Source organism: Leucoraja erinacea, chromosome 9 (assembly GCF_028641065.1).
Source record: "Leucoraja erinacea ecotype New England chromosome 9, Leri_hhj_1, whole genome shotgun sequence".
NCBI lineage: Eukaryota > Metazoa > Chordata > Chondrichthyes > Rajiformes > Rajidae > Leucoraja > Leucoraja erinaceus.
The window spans coordinates 69,507,401-69,520,971 of record NC_073385.1 but is presented as its reverse complement, the minus strand read 5'-3'; the positions used below and the strand labels follow the sequence as shown (position 1 = coordinate 69,520,971).

General features: G+C 42.4%; 1 protein-coding gene across 2 annotated transcripts in view; it reads right to left on the bottom strand.

Moving 5' to 3' along the window:
* Window positions 1-283: 283 nt before the first annotated feature.
* znf839 (zinc finger protein 839) overlaps window positions 284-13,571 on the bottom strand; it is a 61,671-nt gene continuing 48,383 nt past the window's right edge. The window contains exons 6-8 of one of the 2 annotated variants that reach the window (XM_055641171.1): window positions 11,513-11,650; window positions 5,195-5,333; window positions 284-3,572 (exon numbers count right to left, since the gene is read on the bottom strand). In XM_055641171.1, the coding sequence (XP_055497146.1) occupies window positions 2,467-3,572; window positions 5,195-5,333; window positions 11,513-11,650 (1,383 nt within the window). In that variant the 3' untranslated portion in view covers window positions 284-2,466. Of the gene's footprint in view, window positions 3,576-5,194; window positions 5,334-11,512; window positions 11,651-13,571 lie in introns of both variants that reach the window. The other variant, XM_055641170.1, reaches the window with a different exon arrangement.

Below are 13,571 nucleotides of genomic sequence, written 5' to 3'. Positions count from 1 at the left end.
TGGCCACAAGGGCCACATCTAACTCCCTCTTAAATATAGCCAATGAACTGGCCTCAACTACCCTCTGTGGCAGAGAGTTCCAGAGATTCACCACTCTCTGTGTGAAAAAAGTTCTCCTCATCTCGGTTTTAAAGGATTTCCCCTTTATCCTTAGCTTTGAAACTGGGACGATGTCTGGCCGAGGGACAACTGTCTACCACAAAACTTCTTCGAAGATTCACTCGTTCTCAAATATCATTCCGTGGCAGGTAGAATTCAGTAACACAATGATTATGACAAAAGACAAAGAAAAATATATTTATTTATTTCCTTTAAGAAATTGTTGAAATACTTATGCTGAAAAAAATAATTTTGTTCAAATTACTAAACAATGGTCCTGAAAGATTGTTAATGATTTGTCCTGCACACTCAAGCGATGGAAAAACAAATACCAAAACTGCAAAATAAAAATGACTTTAAAAAAACAAAAAACCTTCCATATATTGCTAATATTTAACGGAGCTTGATGGTAGTTATCGGCTTAAAATAAAGGCAGCTTTTCAAAAATATAGACCCATGTCACCAACCAAAAACACTAATGGTCTGCATTCAATTCTACAGCAAATATTTGTAACAGTGGTGCATAATACAAACCAGACTTGTTTCCCAGGCCTGTTACATAGCTGATCCTTGACACAGAGCTATTCCATTTTGTAATTACCTTTGAAATATCAAATGTGATTATCCCTTCAAATAGTCAGGTGACTACAACCACCATCCAATTTACTGATGACACCCCACCAAATTAATTAAGGCAACAAATCTGTCTGTCAAGATTACAATGTATTTTACGTCAAAGACATTACAAAATACTTTGTATATTATAATTAAAAATAGAAAATAAATTCCATTTTCTGCTATTTTCAATCTTTAAATAGTTTCATTATTTACAATAGTCAAATTACAGGTCTTTGATAGAGATTTGTTGTACACTAATAAAACTGGGAATTACTAACATGCACATCTGCTTGAATACACATTAAATGAACAGCCTACCGCAGGTATATACAGAGCGTAGCAATGTAACTCTCCCATTTTCACATTCTTGCAAAGTTCTACAAAAGGACAGTGTGTTTCACATCAGATGCAAGACTCATACCCAGTTGTAGGAGGGAAAAAAAGGAACTGTGTACTAGGCACAATTGCAAACATGCTGCACAAGGAAAGTGGCCTATTTAAAGCTCATGACTAAGATTAAATAAAGGACTCAGTTTAATTTTTGTTGTCAAAGGTTCCATTTTACTGCCTGCAAGCTAGCCATCTCAGATCCATCTCTGATCGTCAATTTATGCTTTTGGATATAACATTGTAAACCCAGTGACTGAAGACTCTCGTGTTGGCACAAAACAATGATGGCAACAGCAATGGGTGAAGAGGGGAAATTAAAGTGATTGAAATACAAAATAATTTAGCTTAAAGTAGCAAACTCCACACACTTGCAATATGTTTGGAATTGAAGATATAATGAGAGAAAAACTCAAATCTATAGCCCAAAATGCATTGCTGCCACACAATTTTGGTAGCTCAAAAAACGAATATTCAGCAATTTATTTTGTTATGGTTCTTTTGAACTTCGTACACAGGTTATCCAATTATTAAGTGCTGCTTGGTTTGTCTAATGTCTTAAATTATCAAATTAGATGAGCAGTGAAATACAGCCCAGTGAAACAGTCAGAAACAAACATATCCTTTTTGTACTTGAGATAGTTATCAAGACTGCAACTTAAATCCAATACTTTAAATCAGAAATTACCAAGAAACTTACAGGCTTTTTGCAAATTTAAAGATTTGAATCATTTACAGCAGTGATCTACACAAATTGATTCCACATTTACCTGTCATTGGAGATGAACAACAAATATTTAACAATTTTAGCAAAAATGTCATTTAATCTAACAGAATTATATTTATTATGAATGTTTTATGGGAGTACAATTAATTTTTTAATGGCAGTTTCAAAGGTAGGCAGTAGAACATATACAAATACTATTTTGGCAAAATAGTTATATTGCATAAGCAACAAGGAATCAAAAGATTTTAAGAAAACATTCAAAATCAGTGCAGCAACATCACATTTTCCAGACCACTGCAGTCAAATGTATGTTCCAAAAGTACAATAAATAAACTTGGATTTAGTTTGTGAAATTCATTCAGGTACCTTACCAAGCACATAGCAACATGGAGGGTAAAGCACTCTTGAGACCTCCTACCCAGTTTTTGTACAAGACTCATTACCTTGTGGGATGATAAAGTTTAACACAAAATACATCAAGTAATAAATGTTCACAATAATGTAACAGGAAACAGTCGAGTTTCTTTCACAAAAATGAACCACCTTATTTTTGTCTTGAAGCAGTTTATTGAAGAAGAGAAAAACCCTTTTAGTTTTTGCTACTGTATTAAGAGAAGGAAATCAGGGCATTGAGGTCATTGTTCCACTTCAGTATGTGTTTGTGTGACTATCAAGCCTTCACTTTGCCCTTCAGCATCCATTGCCAGAAGTGCTTCTACAGTTTCAAAGGGAACACCGTCAGGTGTCCGTATGTGCATTGTGGTACCATCGGCATTCGTCACTATAACAATGCCTTCAGAGGTCTGAGACACAACCGCTGTCCCTTCATGTGACACAATTAGACCCTCAGACGTTTGAATGAAGATCTGTTCATGTCCTTGTGCCAATAACTCCTGACTGCCAACAGGCAGCTGGAATTCCAATGCTCCATCTTCTGTCACTGTAGTTTCTAAAATGTCTTCTGAACTTTCCTGACTTCTTTGATCCATACTCTGGTCTTCAAAGTGACCTATTATTTTACTTTGCCCATCTACTTCCAACCCGTTCATCTCCTCAGTGGATACCCGACTCTCCACAACTACTTGATGGGAGATGTCAGTTTCAAAGGTCTGTTCAGTCTGGTGATGCTGTAAATGACTATTGTGACAAACTTGGCCTATGGGCTCCACATCTCGAGACAAAGCCTTCTCCAGCTGCTGCATCTGGTCGGCGATGTCAGAATCATTGAGCTGCTCACCTTGTTCCTGATTGCCAAGTGGATCCTGGATGTCCATGTTATGCTGTAAATCCTGAACAGAGTTGCTTACTTCAGAACCTTTTTCACTGACCTTAGCCATCTCCGAAACAAGTGAAGTCTGATTTGTCATTTCATCCACAGTGGAATTTAGCTCAGTATCATTCAGCTGCTCTGAAATATTTTGACTAGATAATTGTTCTTGAACCAATTCCTCTGCTGTAATATCTGTATCCATAGCTAAAAAATCATCTCCCTGAATAGTGTTATTCAGGTCTTCGTTGTTGGGCTCCAGCAGAGGAAGCTCAGTACTTGACAGGTTTACTTGAGTTACCTGATAACACAAATCCTCAGGAGCAGATTGTTCTATGGAACTAGAACTTTTAATATGCCCAGAAAGCAACAATGCATCCGTATGGTTATCTTCTTCTACCTGACCAGACGGTGCTCCATACACCGTATGTAAATCGCAAGCATTCAGCGCGGGGCAATCGCTTTGTTTCTTGTCTGCTGGGGAATAAAATGTCGTGGTTTTATTTTTAAATAAAGCAGGCAATACAGAAAGCCATCTAATAATGAAGCATGCATACACACCAACATCAAGAAATGTATACAAATCACTGTAATAACAATAAAATCAATGTACAATATTTACAACAAAACAAATTAAAAATAAGTGGGTGGCACAGTTGATGCCTTACAGTGCCAGAGATCCGGGTTTGATCCCAGCTATGGGTGCTTGCTTGTAAGGAGTTTGTACATTCTCCCCGTGACCTGCTTGGGTTTTCGCCAAAAAGGCGGTGTCCTCCCACACTCCAAAGGTGTACAAGTTTGTAGGTTAATTGGCTTGGTATAAATCTAAATTGTTCCTGGTGTGTGTAGGAGAGTGTTCATGTGCGGGGATCGCTGGTCGGTGCGGACTTGGTGGGCCGAAGGGCCCGTTTCCGCGCTGTATCTCCAAACTAAACCTTTAACCACCTTGTCGCCAAACCCATATATAAATTCCTGTTCACCTATATCTACAAAAACATCTTCCTCTTCAGTTGGGCCGTAGAATTCAGGAGTCAAATTTTACAAAACTCTTATGTAACAGTGCTACAGAATTGCACATAAAAAGCTGTGCTACAAGGATAAGCACGTTTTCCTCATTTGGTTGCAAACCTTATTTTTGAAGGTGCAGACTATTTCTAAAAAGTAACTCAGATAGATTAGATTTAAAAAAACATGTATCTTTTTAGAAAGTCTATTTCAGCTAATCATGCAAGGATCCCAAGTGTAAATAGTGTATGGTCATAATCTAGCTCCTATTGGTCATAAATACCCACTTGTGGGTCTTTTTGTGTCCAAATGAATTCTTACTAGAATTATCAAAAGGGTATATGGTTTATTATTGTCGCCTGTACAGAGATAATGAAAATCTTTGTTTTCTCTGCTGTCCAGCCAAAACATCCGTACATGATTACAATCACATACACACATTCAATAGGATACAAAAAGAGAAAATAAACAGAATTCGGAATACTGCAGAGAAAGTGCAGATGAAAAAAGTGCAAAGACCGCAGCGAGGTAGGCCGAAAGATCAAGAATTCATCCTTAGCTGAGAGATGAAGTTTTATATGTCCCAGACAGAATAATGAATTCCTTGTAGCAGAACAACAGATATGTAAACACAGTAGTACACATTAAACATAGTCCATTCAAGAATCCCTTCAATCTCATGGTACAACATTTTATATCTTCTGCCTGAACAGAGAGTGGAGAAGAGGGAATGTGGTGAGAGTGGTTCTTGATTATGTTTGTGACAAGGGAATTAAGACATAAAAGTGCAAAATGTTGGTGTTTTGTCCTGCAGCTAATCTGAGAAATGGCAGTAGCATGGTCTAGTGCTAGTTATTCATAGCCTTATGCTAAAAATCTTCTTATAGTGGTCGTGGTTTGAAGTTAATTGTAACATGCTTTATCGTTTATTGTTGGACCAAGTGGTTAAAACTCAAATTTCTGAAACCCCCTGCTGCAAAATGGTTTGAAGAACAAATACGTTTTAGCAGGGCTTCATAATCTTCCCTTCTCAGCAAAACCGATAATATACCTGCACCATAACACCTACTAAACGATAAAGTCTTATATACCTGTTGCATTAGTTAAGCTTTCAAAATGTACTTCACCAGTTATTTCTATCCCATTTTGGTTCAAGTTATTTTCGGTTCCTGCTATCGAGTCATCGATCTTCATTCGTTTTGACAAAGGGGATAACGGTCCAAAATCTTGCTGAAAGTCAAATGAAATAATTATACATTTCTCAACATTTCCCAAGAGAGGATTATCGTGAATGAGTATTTTATTTTAAATAACAATAAAGACCTCCGATTAACATTTGTGTGATGCATACAATAATAAACACACAGAGTCATACAGCACAACTTGCCCACGCCGACTACACTAGTCCCACCTGTCTGCACTTGGCCCATATTCCTCCAAACCGGTCCAATCCATGTACATTTAAAAGTTTCTTAAACATTGTGATAGTACCTGCAATAAACACAAATAAAATCTTACTTCTGTCAATAGGAGCAATGTACTTGGGGCTTGGACACGCTAGAGGCAGGAAACATGTTCTCGATGTTGGGGGAGTCCAGAACCAGGGGCCACAGTTTAAGAATAAGGAGTAAGCCATTTAGAACCGAGACGAGGAAACACCTTTTCTCACAGAGTTGTGAGTCTGTGGAATTCTCTGCCTCAGAGGGCGGTGGAGGCAGGTTCTCTGGATGCTTTCAAAAGAGCTAGATAGGGCTATTAAAAATAACGGAGTCGGGGATATGAGGGGGATGGCAGGAACGGGGTACTGATTGGGGATGATCAGCCATGATTACATTGAATGGCGGTGCTGGCTCGAAGGGCCAAATGGCCTACTCCTGCACCTATTGTCTATTGTACGAGAGAAAGACAAGTCTCAGATTTTGCAATCAGCACAGAAGAGCAAATTATCCTTTGTTTCTTTCAAACTCTTTCAACACAGGATCTGTATTTGAACAGCAACATAATAAAATGCTCCAAAGTGCTCCTTTGTGAATTACTCAATAAAGTCTGTCGCAGAGGAGACATCAGGGAAGGTGACCATGAGCCTGGTCAACACAGCAGATTTGGAGATGATTTATGAAGGAGCAAAGTAGAAAGGCAGAGAAGTTTAGGAGGGAAACTAGAATATAAATCATCCACTGCTGATTCATTGGCTACCAATCATCGGATACTTGGCCAATACATTGATTCTGATTCTGATAAATCTTGCGGCACGGTGGCACAACGGTAGAGTTGCTGCCTTACAGTGCCAGCAGCACCGGGTTCCATCCCAGCTCTGTCTGTACGTAGTTTGTATGTTCTCCCCGTGACCGCGTGGGTTTTCTCCAAGATCTACAGTTTCCTCTCACACTCCAAAGACATACAGGTTCCCTTCCCTCTCGGTCCACCCCCTCCCCGGGCACTTTCCCTTGCGGCCGCAGGAGATGCAACACTTGTCCCTTTACCTCCCCCCTCGACTCCGTTCAAGGACCCAAGCAGTCGTTCCAGGTGCGACAGAGGTTTACCTGCATCTCTTCCAACCTCATCTATTGCGTCCGCTGCTCTAGATGCCAGCAGATCTATATCGGTGAGACCAAGCGGAGGTTGGGCGATCGTTTCGCCGAACACCTCCGCTCGGTCCGCAATAACCAAGCTGACCTCCCGGTGGCTCAGCACTTCAACTCCCCCTCCCACTCCGCCTCCGCCTCCGACCTCTCTGTCCTGGGTCTCCTCCATGGCCACAGCGAGCAGCACCGGAAATTGGAGGAACAGCACCTCATATTCCGTTTGGGGAGTCTACACCCCCGGGGCATGAACATCGAATTCTCCCAATTCTGTTAGTCCTTGCTGTCTCCTCCCCTTCCTCAGCTCCCCTACTATCTCCTCCCACCCTCCAGCCTTCTGGCTACTCCTCCTTTTCCCTTTCTTGTCCCGACCCACCCCCACCCCCGATCAGTCTGAAGAAGGGTTTCGGCCCGAAACGTTGCCTATTTCCTTCGCTCCATAGATGCTGCTGCACCCGCTGAGTTTCTCCAGCTTTTCTGTGTAACCTTCGATTCTCCAGCATCTGCAGTTCCCTCTTAAACACAGGTTTGTAGTCTAATTGGGTTGGTCTAAAGGGCCAGTCCCACTATATGAAGTAATTCCAGAGTTCTCCCGAGTTTCCCCCGATTCGAACTCGGAGAATTACGGTAATAGCTTCTCGTAGGTACTCGGGGCTCTCGTGGACATTTTGCAACATGTTGAAAAATCTTCATGAGCTTACCGCATTTCCCGAGTGCCTGCCGTTAGCGTTACGAGCCACTAAGAGACGTCCCGAGCTCCGACGTACCCGATACGCACTTACCACGAGTTTGATTTTTTTTTTAAACTTGGAGAGCTCTTGGGTAAACTCGTATAGTGGGACACCTCCAGTTTAAATTCCATTTGGAATATTTTGGAGGACCAAGAAATCAAGAACCAGGACAGGCCCTTAAGTGTAAATCGTCCCTAGTATGTGTAGGATAGTGTGAATGAGCGCGAATTGCTGGTCGGTGTGGACTCGGCAGGCTGAAAGTAAAATGTTTATTAGCTTTGCTAGAATCCTTCCTGAATAATTCAATTAATTTGCAGGATCAAATTCTAGAAATCGACTACTTCTAGCACGTCGTGGAAGGGAAGCATGTGCACTGAGCGCTGCCTCTGCAAGTTTCCTTCCACAATGTACATTCCTTCCATGATGTACACAACCTGAGCTGGACATTACAAGTCCTTCATATTGCTGGGCTAAAGCACTCTGGATGCATCATCAGCAGAAGGGCTGCAGTGCTTCAATGTTATATTATTTGGAATATTGTGAGCAATTGTGGGTACCATATCTGAGGAAGGATGTGCTGGCTCTGGAGAGGGTCCAGAGGAGGTTTACAAGAATGTTCCCAGGAATGAGTAGGTTAACCGATGATGAGCATTGGTCGGCACTGGGCCTGTACTCGCTGGAGTTTAGAAGAATGAGAGGGGACCTCATTGAAACTTACAGAATAGTGAAAAGCCTGAATAGAGTGGATGTGGGGAGGATGTTTCCACTAGTGGGAGAGTCTAGGACTAGAGGTCATAGCCTCAGAATTAAAGGACGTTCCTTCAGGAAGATGAGGAGGAATTTCTTTAGTCAGAGGGTGGTGAATCTGTGGAATTCTCTGCCACAGAGGGCTGTGGAGGCCATGTGGATAATTTTAAGGCAGAGATAGATAGATTGTTGATTAGTACGGGTGTCAGAGGTTATGGGGAGACGGCAGGAGAATGGGGTTTGGAGGGAGAGATAGATCAGCCATTATTGAATGGCGGAGTAGACTTGATGGGCAGAATGGCCTAAATCTACTCCAATCACTTACAAGATAAGATACATCTATTTGTCACAAGTACCAATTGGCACAGTGAAGTGTGTGGTTGCCATACAAATAAATAATAAAGAGCACAGGACACTTATGACCTTAACGCTAACTCCATCCCTGCATTAGCAATTAGGACGAGTTTCAATGCTGGCTTTGTCATTAGCATCCACACCCCTTACACAAATAATTAAATACAGCTCCATGTTGTTCAGCTCTGAGAAAATATTTTTCAGCCAAAACAGGTTTAACAGCAGGCTTGTTGGGGTGGAAGGTTGCAACCTTCACGTGGTCCGCCCTGTTTCTACTAATGCAATCAACTCGACGTGCACAAACGGAAGATCAAATAGAACAAGTTGTCCAACAACTTTAGGCTGTGCACGCCACACAAAAGAAGAAGCAGGTGTGTTCACAGTTCAAGATGCAGTTAATATTCACGTATATTCTTATTAACTTCTACAGCAGTGACATTTTTATAGCTTACTGAAAAAAGACTTAATTAACATAGATTTTATTCTTAGTGGAGTTTAGAGATACAGCATGGATACAGGCCATTCGGCCCACCTAGTGCACACCAAAGATCTTAGAGCAGAGCAAGATGGGCCACTCCTGCGAAATACAATGGGCTGACGTGTAGTACGCTACGGAGGGGATCCTGGGCATTTCCCCCCGCCCATTTTAGTAACCAGAGCCTACCTGACCCGACCCGACCCGCAGTGTAATCAGTGTTGCGGGACAACAGTTTGTGTGTGTGATATAGGGTTAGATTCATAATTCTGTCAGTTTATACTTCTTGTCAAGAATAAAATTTGACTGGTAATTGTCTTTTTTAATGTTTTTTAAATCATTTATTTTTAAATGGCTCACAATCAGTGTTTGAGTTGATTTTGTAGTAACCGGAACCTACCCGACCCGCAGGGTAATTGACATTGCGTGGGAACAGTTTTTGTGTGTGATATAGGGTTAGATTCATAATTCTGTTAGTTCATAATTCTGTTAATTCTTGTTAAAGGATAAAATGTTTATAAAACACACATACATGAATGTGATATAAATGTATATAATCATATTACACACACAATTATATTTCTTCTGATCTAATGATGAACTATATTTCAGACTAGACAAGGGACATTAAATAAGAAACATTGTAAACCTCCCCACAACTTCACACACACTAGGCCTTCTCCCACCCCTCAACTCTCTCACCCCCCCCCCCCGGCACTCCCTCGCCTGCCCCCACACTACAATGTCTCCCCACCCTCCTATGCCCCCCTCTACCCGCTGCCCCGGGCCGCGCACCCCCTCTACTCGGGCCGCGCACTCCCTCTCCCCGGGCCACTCCCTCTCCATGCTACCCCGGGCCGCGCACCCCCTCTACCCGGGCCGCGCACTCCCTCTCCCCGGGCCGCACACTCCCTCTCCCCGCTGCAGAAACAAAGATCCAATCTTTGGCCGGAAGCAAGATGGCGAAGCAAGATGGCGGGGACTGGTTGCTAAAATGGGTCCTATAATCATCCATGAATCTGCCCATGAGCGTACTACGCGTTTGCGTGAGAGTAACCCATCTTGCTCTGCTCCAAGATCTTTGGTGCACACTAACCAGCATTCACCCATTTGTACTAGATATATGTTGTTCCACTTTTGCATCCACTCCATGGACACTAGGGGCAATTTACAGAAGCCAATTAACCGACAAACCCGCACGTCTTTGGGATGTGAAAGGAAACCAGAGCACTCGGATAAAATCCATGCAGACACAGGGAGAACGTGCATATTCTGCACAGACAGCATCCGAGGACGGGATTGAACTCGTGTTTCCGGCGTTCTGAGGCAGCAGCTCTACCAGCTGCCCACTGTGCTGCCCGCCAAGACATCTGTGTCTTCTCTACCCTTTCGTTATTTTGTGCATTTACAATAAAAATGCAATTCTATGTTTAGTTGCAGCTTTTTCATTTTGGATTGCAATCAAACTAAATTAAGTGGGTACAGACAATGTAATGGAGCTCAACACTCAGCCTAGGATCATACAGGAGAGGGAATCTGAACAGGCTGACCCAAAACACTGATTTAAGGTACTGTAAAATTTTAAAAATCAGATTTAAAAATTCATAACATTATCAATTTGGAATATTCCACATGGTAGTTTGTAATTAGCAATTCACTGAATATAAATTCCTATTTTCTCCAGTTAAAAGATTTACAGAAATCAAATATTATCATTTCTCTGAATGGAAACTGTTGTAATATCAGTAAAGCCCGTCCCACTTACGTGTCCTTGGCATGCTAATTACGCGACCTCGTGGTCACGTTGAGGCGCGACGGTCCCGCGAAGGTCGCTCGCAATTTCATGCGCCCGCACTGCCATCTGGAGCTCGTGACGTCATTTGAAGATGGACACAAAATGCTGGAGTAACTCAGCGGGATCGGCAGCATCTCTGGAGAGAAGCAATGGGCGATGTTTTGTGTCGAGACTCTTCTTCAGTCTGAAAGAAGGGTCTTGACCCAAAACGTCACCCATTGCTTCTCTCCAGAGATGCTGCTGGTCCCGCTGAGTTACTCCTGCATTTTGTGTCCATCTTTAATTTTCTTGGCCCCGTTCTGGGAGTAGAAGTGGGGGCGGATCCGGACCACAACAGCCGTGAGCCCCAGGCCGAGTTCGGCGATCGTTTGCCTGCTTCTGCTGCTGTTGGAGGTGAGACGTTGCGTTGCGCCAGGGTCTTGGGCCTGTCCCACTTTGGCCGTCAGCTCCGCGACAGGCCGGTGGCGCGCGAAGACTTAGTTCGCTACAAAAATTTCTGAGCCCCGCGCGATGTCGCGCATACATGACATGACATATGATATACAGCTCCGCGCTTCTCAGTGGGACCTGCCCCGCGCAGCCATACGATGCCCGTGCGCCTCAACGCGACGATGAGGTCTCGTAATTTGCGTGCCAAGGACACGCAAGTGGGACAGGCCCTTAATTCTGCTAACTAACTGAAGCAAATAGTACTGCTTTACATTGAATGTTTAAGTTTCAGGTACCTCCATGACGTGTTTCTCTGCCGGTGAATTGTTATGGTTTTGGTCATCCGCAGTCACTAGTTTGTAGGTCAGGGCCATGCTCGCATCTTGCTGATTTTCTTTATTCATGTGCTCAGTTATTCCCAGCGACTCGGCAACCTGGAAAGTTGATCGCAAAAAAACACATCAGGGCTAGAATTTCTTTCTATCCAATTCATAAAATGATTGCAAAGGTATACATCTATTTACTGATCAGTAATAAACTAATTCACCGCCCCTGAAACAAGCAGATGCTCTCCAGTTACAAGTAATGTGACACCAAGTAAACCTTCAATGCAAAGTATTTAGACCATGTGAAACATTCATGATAACGTTCTAATGAATTTCAATTGGTTATATGGTTCATTGTATAAAGATGACAAGTGGGTGTTCCTGAAACTCTTCTTAAAATAAAGCAATGCTGGACAACTACAGCAACATGAAAAACAAATCTATGTAGTCATTACATTTTTTTGAAAAGTGGAGTATGACAAAACTATATTTGCCAACTCATTTTTGTATATATTTTTTAATTTAAACAACAGAAGTAGCCAGCAATCAGATTCAGGTTCAGATTCAATTTTAATTGTCATTGTCAGCGTACAGTACAGAGACAACGAAATGCATTTAGCATCTTCCTGGAAGAGCGACATAGCAAATGATTTGAATAAATAATAATAAGTGTCCGGGGGGGGGGGGGGGGTGGTGATTGGCAGTCACCGAGGTACGTTATTGAGTAGAGTGACAGCCGCTGGGAAGAAGCTGTTCCTCGACCTGCTGGTTGAGCAAGGCCTAAATAGCAAGAAAAGACAGGCTTTTCTGTTCAGGATCAGTGGTAACAAACTCAGTTGCTGCCATCTTGATAATAGAGGTGTGAGCAACAGGTGCTTCACACCAGTTAGGCAAGGTCAGGATTTCTCAGTTGCAACGAAGAATTCAGAAGGATAACACTAAAAAAGAGCAATTCCAGTAATGGTAGTGCAGCTCGGTTACAAAATATTGAAAGGGAATATAAATTTAGTTTAGGGATACAGGCTTGATAAAAGCTCTTCTGCCCACCGACTCCGCGCCGACCAATGATCACCACACACTAGTTCTATGTTATCACAGCTTCCCATCCTACATACTAGGGGCAATTTATGGAAGCCAATTAACCTACAAATCCACACGTCTTGGGATGTGGGAGGAAACCAGAGCACCCACCCACACAGTCACAGGGAGAACGTACAAAGTCTGTACACACAGCACCCCAGGTCAGGATTGAACCCGGGTCTCCTTAAGGCACGTAAGGTAGCAACTCTACAGCTGAGCTATTGTATCACCCCTCACTATAAGTAATTCATAAAACCGTATGCTTGTAATAAAGGGCGAAGGATGGAAACAGTGATGTTATGTGGGGGCATGGTGGCACAGTGGTAGAGTTGCTGCCTTACAGCGCCAGAGAGCCGGGTTCAATCCTGACCTTGGGTGCCATCTGCACGGAGTTTGCACATGCTCCCAGTGACTGCGTAGGTTTTCTCTGGGTACTCCGGTTTCCTCCCACACTCCAAAGTCGTGCTGGTTTGTAGGCCAATTGGCTTCTGTAAATTGTCCCTAGTGTGTAGGATAGAACTCGTGTACAGATTGATCGGTGCAGACGTGGGCCAAAGGGCCCATTTCCATGCTGTATTTCAAAACTAAAGACAAATACTTGTCTATCTTAAGAACGAATAGAATGTTTAGGAAGAAAACAGGAGTGGGATTAGACTGGATAATGCACGTACAGGTGATTACAGTAGATCCCGAACAATAGCAAAGATTTAATGACTGTAGACTTTTGAATAACATTAATCCACACTACTATCAAACAATTAGAAGTTTTGGAAATTAGGTATAATTTGTTTTTGCGTGTTTGTTCGACTCTATGGGCCTGCAACGCTGCTGCAAGTAGATTTATCATTGTAACTATACTCACTGAACTTGTGCATATGACAACAAACTCAACATGACTCATAATGACTCCATTTTAAAATAACAATTTGTGTTCCCAAAACACACTATT